The 8,120-nt window shown below is 36.5% G+C and overlaps 1 protein-coding gene across 2 annotated transcripts in view; it reads right to left on the bottom strand.

Annotated features, from left to right (window-relative positions):
- Nucleotides 1-6,830, bottom strand: part of LOC107738687 (cortactin-binding protein 2) — a 51,037-nt gene extending 44,207 nt beyond the window's left edge. For both annotated transcript variants that reach the window (XM_016550477.1, XM_016550478.1), the window contains exons 1-2: nucleotides 6,527-6,830; nucleotides 3,290-3,397 (exon numbers count right to left, since the gene is read on the bottom strand). In XM_016550477.1, coding sequence (XP_016405963.1) covers nucleotides 3,290-3,397; nucleotides 6,527-6,607 — 189 coding nt within the window. In that variant the 5' untranslated portion in view covers nucleotides 6,608-6,830. The remainder of the gene's footprint in view (nucleotides 1-3,289; nucleotides 3,398-6,526) is intronic.
- Nucleotides 6,831-8,120: the final 1,290 nt, after the last annotated feature.

Genomic DNA, 8,120 nt, shown 5'->3' with positions numbered 1-8,120 from the left:
TGGCGATATGCACTAAGCATGTAAACGACCATTGAACAAAAGAAGAAGAAAGAAAAAGCATGGCGCGCTTATTCTTAGCATCCATTTCCATAGTGACTTGTCGATTCGTCGCTCTGTTGAGAATGTCTTGAGTCTTAACCAGGAACATACTCTGAGTTGAACGAACTAACTCCCGGACGAGTTTTTGGAACCACATACCTCGAGTAAGCAAGGTTTGGGGTTAATCAACCGAAAGTTCAAGATTTAGCTGACGGTAAGTTAACCGTGCTTTTTGGAATACACCCCTGGTCTCAACAATGAAAGTAAGCTAAAAAGAAAAGGAGAATATCTGTGAACTTTTTGGCCCTAGAGGTACACACAGGCTCTGTTCCAAAACCTAGAGAACTGCCTACATAGGCAGCATTTTAAGGCATTTAATGACATGTTCCTAATGTGAACACTGTCCCATAAGACTTCTTTTGGCCAAATGCAGCATCACATGTATCCTAGAGCGCAATCCCACAAAGCTCAGTGAAACAAAAAAGCCATCCAAAACGGCGGAGGAAGTGAGATAAATGTTAAAAAATATATTCACCTAAGGTTTCATTTGATTAAAATGGGCTACCCAATATTTATATGCCATTTTATGCTGATTAGAGCATTGTGGAGTTAGCTTAGCAACATGCTAACAGCAAACTCTCTTGATATTAATGGTGAACCAGTCAAACACTGTTTATGACACGAGGAGTTGCTGCCTATAGTGTTTTAAATCAGTCACTAATGAGGTTTAATTTCAAGAAGGGATTAAGATATGGTCACATTTGTTAAAGTTTGGCAAAACCGTCCATTGTCTATAGTAAATAGTGTTGAAATGACTGGATTTCACTGCAAAAAAAATGCACAACGTTGGTAAATGTGACCGAACCTTTAAAAAAGGAAGTGCAGTGACATGCTGTTTCTTGTTACAGTGAAGAACCTATTAACTATCCAACAAAATTTAACCTTCTGACAAATGATGCTAAGTGTTAAAGAAACCATGAGGGGTTGATTAATAAGCACTATACCAGCTTCCCCAACTACTGAGAAGTGAACAGTTTGGCAATGATGAATCTAGTGCTAACTCACCTTAACCAGCATGGACACTCATGCTAGTTTTAGCCTGTTTTTCTTTTTCAACAAGAATAACATAATGACAAATGTATGTGGAGAAGATTAACTAATAAACAACACTGTGACAGAAAAGTTACTCTGTAATCCTGCCATTTTACACAGACCAGCCATTACTCCACTTGACACTTCTGGCTTTATGAATAGAAATAAGGACACTTGAGATGTAATGGCTTCTGAGCATCTGTATTCTGTATCCAGATGTCCATATGGGACTGTTGACGGTCTCAAAGTGATCTGTCTGCACTAAAAACCATCCATTTGTCTTGCAATGAACTTTACTGTACATGCGAGATGACACTGGCCCAAAAACTAAGCTGATGTGACTGGATTTAAATGCACTGGCTCTGAACTCAAGTCTCAAGGGTTTGCAGGCATGTGACTCCACAGTTAATCTGCTTATGTCCCACCATTGTTTCTGATGAAAAACAATACATTGCACACAGCTTTTTCAGCTCGCTAATTAATCGCACAGCTTCTTAATAATGCATAGGATTGCTGATTTCATCTCTCATGTATCAAATGCAATATTTACAGTATGGCCTAGAAAATAAACAAAATGTCATTATTTGGCTTTTTTAAATTGGTATGTCTTAAAGTCAGTATATACGTGTTTGGCCCTATCACTATCTCCCTAAGGAAACAAACAAGACCATTGTGCTCGAACTGGTTGCTGTGGAAAGGGAATGAGGGATGAGGGAGGGAGAGAAAGAGATAGTATATCCGCAGGAGGAAAACCAGCTGGGAAATACTTGCAGCCAAGGGAACAGAATAACAAAAAGAGCAGCCTCTAAAATGCATGGAAACCACCCCAGAGCAAAGCGGAAGAGGGTGAATGACCCAAGCGAACATCACAGACCTGCATAATATAAGCAAAAAAGAGACAGGAAGGGAGACTGAGATGGAGAGACAGAAAATGTGCCCATCGTTTTGCCAATGCACTGGCCTAGAAACTCACAGAGACAACCTGAACGAGAACACCTGAAAATATAGTGACACTCCTGACCTCGATTTTGGAAGTATATCCTTTTTTAATCTTAATCAGATGTACTTGGCCTCTTACCCCAGTGTGAACATCTGACCTTAATGCAAAGACAAATAGGGACAAACGCTGTACCATGACCTTACAATCCCCTTGGACTCAGCTCACCTTATTCCTCATTATCACCTTGATTCACCTTAAGATGTTGAAGTGTGCTTGGATTGTCAAAAATATACATCACCTCTGTATGTACACTAACGTACAAAATTTAGGGTCGGTAAGATTGTTTTCAATGTTTTTGAAAGAAATCTCTTTTGCTCACCAGGGCTGGATTTATATGATCAGAAATACAGTCATATTGTGAAATATTATTACAATTCAAAAGAACTGTTTTCTATTTTAATATTTTATTTATTATTTTCTAGTGATGGCAAAGGTAAAATTTACAGTCTTCAATGTCACATGATCCTTAAGAAATCATTCTAATCATTCTCTGTTGATTTGGTGCTGATGAATCATTTCTTAAGTTGTAAACAGTCGTGCTGCTTAATATTTTTGTAGAAACCATGATGTATTAAATTTGATGTCTAGAAAGTTCAAAAGAAGAGCATTTATTTAAAATACTGTCACTTTTGATCAATTTAATGGATCCTTTCTGAATAAAGGAATTCATTTTTTTAATAACAAATCTTACTGAACCCAACTTTTGAAGTGTATCAGTGAAATCACAGCTAAAATTAGTGAAAAATAACAAAATGATGATTAATATAAACAACAATGTGCACCAAATATTCAGCACTGAAGGGAACCAAATTTTAGAATTGGGCATTGCAAAACCCATATTGATCTATGTTGGCTACAGTCCAAAATATACATATCCAGTTGAGCAGAAACAAACTAAATGACATCAAATCCATAGAATCTCATAAAACCATCTAAAGAGAGGAAATGAACTATATATGCAAGCATAAGTGATAAATATATGGTTTATTGATTTTTCATTCCAGTTTTTTTATTATTATTTATGGGCTTTTAGCCTTTTAATTTATAGAAAAGTGTATAGAGAGACAAGGATTTGGATAACATTATGGCACAAACCCTGAATCCCCAGCTGGTATGCACAAATGTAGGAATGTACAAGTGCAGAGATTTCATACTCACCCTAAGAGCTTCAATGACCAGATCTCTGGCCTCAAGTTCTCCCTCCATGATGCTCAGAAGGGTCAGGAGCTCTGGTTTGCTCAGGTTGTCGATGTTCAGCTCGCATTTCTGAAACACACAGAGCAAGAACACGAGCCTTGTTAAAGGGAAAATGACACTGCATATCTCAGATGGTCTACTAGGTCCTTGGCAGAGAAGGTGTTGAGTGGGCACCGATCTCACTGCCCACAGTATTAAGTTTTCACTGAAACATTAACCAACTACTTTTGAAACCAGAAATTCTGTCTCGTCTGAGCTCCCTTGGGTAGTGATTTCAACAACAAAAATAAATACATCAAATACATTTTTTAAAAACATATTTTGCCACTAAAACTGTGAAACTATTTAGATGTTTCAATGCAAACAATACTTTTGTTGTTCTTCACTCTTGCTCATGTTTTTTCATGCTAATGTCTGATATACTGGTGATTTTAACTTGATCAAAAATGGGCAAATAAATAACAGTTTATGATACATTGGTTCATCTCGATTAGTAAATCTTTATGGAAAGATAAATTATAAATCTTCATCTTTAAAACAAAAACCGCATTTAATAGGGCCTACTTTTCACCTTAATAATTAAAAAATAGTCCAAAGATCTATTAATAAAACAACTCATGAATTATACAGCCTTAATGAACCATCATTTAAATTATAATACCCTACAGATTTGTTATAATAGGGTTTGTTATAATGTTTGGTTTTAGTTCTATGTTTTTCCATAAGATAAAGACTAACTAAACAGCAGCGATGCACTTAGTTGAAGGCAATAATTTAGACCACAGTGTAATTCAATTAGGAATATGCAATGAAATAGCCAGAAGATGAGATATTATCACAAAGCAAAGAAAATTGTTTCTGTGAGGTTGATATATAAGCTTTCAAAAGATGGTGGAAATAAAAGCTTTAAAAAAAAAAAAAAAAAAAAATTATAACTTGTTCTTGATTCATGGAGGACTATGTAATTGAACAACAGTCAGAAAAATAAGACATAATTAGATGGAATACAGATTCACCTGCTATGGAAGTTACATTGGCCCAATCAAAATGTCTTAGATTTTTCACATTGTTAGGGCCTGTAACTAAGGCCAGTAGCTCTAGTGACCTTTCCACAAATTATGTGTTTCATTAAGTGGTCTACCTTGTCAAAGCCCAATAATTTCTAATGTTCAGTTCCATATACTATATGTAAGAACTGAGTAAGTCTCTTTGGGAAGGACTAACTGGCACATGTGACTGATCTCGGTGTAATGAGAAATGAGAGAGTAGTAAATGGTTAATCAAACTGTGTCCAGTTTTTCAGGTGTGATCCTAGCTGCAACACTGATTGTAGCATATACATCAAATCTATCCTCAGAAACTGTTAAACAACTCCTGTATCTTAAACTACAGATGTCAGAGTACAATATAACTACGATTTGTTCTTGAAGAAATTATTCTCGCATAATGAGACTTGCAACCCCAGTCAATGGTTGAAATCCACAGATAAAGCAATACTGAGTGTGCTGAGGTTGAAGAAAAATGTCAATACTGGTCAGTGGGAGATGCTGTTGGCCAGGTCTTGCACAATGCTTTCTTGAATACAGTGTAATGTTGAGGCAATTCTTTTTTCAAGACAGATTGTGTACGGATGGGGTCAGACCACTTGAGTATACCTGATAAACAAAACTCCCCACCATATAAACTATTCATGGACCTTGCAAACTTCTGTAAGGGTATGTAGCCCTTGAGAAAGGTGTCTGGGTAGATGCACAAGACAGAGATTTATGACTTCACGCCAGTGGCCAATGGGCAGCGCTGAAGTCTGCCGCACCTGTTCAACCCAACTCTAAATGTAAAGGGGCCTCGAGCAGTTAATGCAGCTCAGATCGGTTGGGTGACACCGTACTCTGAACTATGCCAGCTGAGTCACTAAAATTCAGACCGATTTAGAAACATCTCCAGTGAACACTCCCCACCCCCCCCAACCCGCCTCCGCTTCATTACATCTCTCTTTTTGCTACATTTTTGTGCCACTCTGTGCATCACTGAAACATTAATCTGTAAGTATTTGCTATATGACTGGCTATAGTACTCAAAAGTTATGTTTTGTCTGTCATGCAGATTCATTTAAAAAGATAGATGGTAAGATGAGATACAAATCTTACTACTGAAACTAAAGGCTGCCCTTTACCGTAAGACACTGCATGCAGATCAATACATTTGAGAGCAAGGAGAACCTTTGAGGAAACTGTACTGGAGGGCTCTATAGCATCTCTCCTGGGGGTAATATTGATTTTTTTAAGGGAGTTAAGTGAGGTTCATCCATATATGTTGAAAACTTGTCATCAGAATGTGTGAAATTCAATTATTGCTGCATTCTAAGCATAATGTACTCTTTATCTAAGAAAATGTCGTATATATTAGTAAAATACATTTACATTATTAGTATAATATCTACATATCTAAAATGTATACAGTATAATACATGAAATAATAAATATATACACACACATTATAAGTATTTACAGGTATATATTTTAATATCATTAACCATGGTTTTGCTACACTAATCATAGTTTAACTATTTCTAAAACTGTGGTTATACAAATGGTAATTAATAAGCCAAAAAAACATGGTTACTACACTTTTACTTCAATAAAACCATGGTTAATTTTCGTAAGGGTATATATATATTAATTATTAAAGATTATAAATATGCATTGTGCAATTAAACATTAATCATGCTATAAAAACGCAGTTCATAATAATACCTCGATTTCAATTATCATAGTATTTCGAAACGTGACAACATATATCACCTATAATAAACGCGACTGGTAAATAGTCAATATTTGTAAGGTAACCACCATAGGCTTACCATGGTAATATGAAATCGTGCGCAGCTGCACATTAAAAGATAGCTTACGATAAAAAATTTTTTTAAAAATCTCTTACTTCATACAGCATTGTGCTCTGCCCGAAATAAAGGATACAATAGGAAATCTTAATGTCACATTATAACAAAGTATTCCCCCCAAAAATCTTTCCATCTCCTCCTTTCACAGACGGACCACCGTAACACATTCACTGATAGTTATGATTCACACTGGACGATTCCTATTCTATTAATTCCATTCATTCCCAATCATAATTAACATTCGCGGTAACGATCATTGTGGCTGACAATATGTCATTTTTTGCTTAAATGTCTCATACCGCCTCGACGCTTCCATGGCCAGTGGTTACCAGTGTTTGTAGCGGAGGTGGCTGCTCCCCTTTCGCTCCGTCCGACGCCATCTTCTCACTGTAGAGGACTGTTCAAGCTTATGCACCACACGCCACATCAAATAACGCATTCGGCACTGATTTAACTATTACACTGCTGCAAAAGAATCGCAGAGAGCCGATAATTCATCTTCCAGCTGTAAATACGTTAAGCAGGACTGTGGATGTACGCTGAGGGCTAGATTTTGACGGGGAGCAGGTTGTGCAGCTCAGTCCAGATGTAAACCTGAAAAGAGGTGTGAACCTATAGCCTTTGAGGGAGTGACATGAACGCGATCCTATTTTTGCACTGCTTGGGTTAACCTCTCTGTCGCCAGTGGTTTTTGTATTTGAAGATGTGGTGAAGATGAAGATGATGAATGGAACTTAATGTTATGAGATGCCTTTGATTCATAAACACGCATAAAGAAGTCGTTCAAAATGTGGGCTCAATAAATGGCTGGTTTGGATTCCTCTAGATAGAACTATGTAACAAATTCCAAGAGAGAAATAATACACCGAACAGCTCTTTTCGTATAAAATGTTAAAAAGGGATGGAAAGGAAACTGATGGCTATTCCCCGCATGAATAATACAAATGTTATAACATTTAGTGTTTGTGTGGAGCATGTGAACACTAATGTAAAGGAGACTGCACTTCATTACATAACTTAAGGCTGCCCACACAGGTGAGGAGAGAAAAGAACAGTAAACAACTCAAAATGACAAAGGGAATGATGGTGAAATGAATAATGCTTCACTGAGTTTGCCACACATATATTTGCTTAGAAATCAGCCACTTGAAACTCTCAGGTCAAAACATTTTGGGGTAAAATCATGACAGGGCAGAACGTTCAAATTGAGGCAAAATAAAGTTAGTGCTCTCCTATTAAATATGAATCTTGAAAAGGTAAATATACAGTTTTATTATTATTATGAAAAAGAAATTTTTTGCTCTTACACATTTCTTCTGTGTTGCTTTAAAAAAGGATAGGGGAGCAATGTTTACCTTGATGATTTAAGAATTTTCAATTCATAATCAGATAGATAGATAGATAGATAGATTACTATTGATAGATTAATACTGCTTTCTCCATACCTCCCACTTTACCTCTTTCTCTGTACTAAATTACAGTTGGAAAGAATTGCATATTACTTTGCATAACACTATAGATAGATTACTATTGATAGATTAATTTGACATTACTGCTTTCTCCATACCACCCACTTTACCTCTTTCTCTGTACTAAATTACAGTTGGAAAGAATTGCATATTACTTTGCATAACACGTTAAGCCACTTAAAGGTGACATATCATGAAAATCTGACTTTTCAGATTTTCTAACAAATCTGAAAATCTGCCCAGTGCTATAATCAGGTCCCTGGTGCATCTACCAACCAAGAAAACGTGAAAAAGATTAACCCAGTAACTTTGTTTTGGTAAGCCTTTTTCTGCAAGCCTCTGAGAAAAGGAGCGTGTCAAATTTCGCTCCCTTGGTGACGTGGGAAAGGGATCTCATTATAATATTACCGCCCTTAATCTGTAA

Source organism: Sinocyclocheilus rhinocerous, unplaced genomic scaffold, assembly GCF_001515625.1.
Source record: "Sinocyclocheilus rhinocerous isolate Xijiao unplaced genomic scaffold, SAMN03320098_v1.1 scaffold1938, whole genome shotgun sequence".
Taxonomy (NCBI): Eukaryota; Metazoa; Chordata; class Actinopteri; order Cypriniformes; family Cyprinidae; genus Sinocyclocheilus; species Sinocyclocheilus rhinocerous.
The sequence above is the reverse complement of the archived record's forward strand: the minus strand, read 5'-3'. Positions and strand labels throughout refer to the sequence as shown.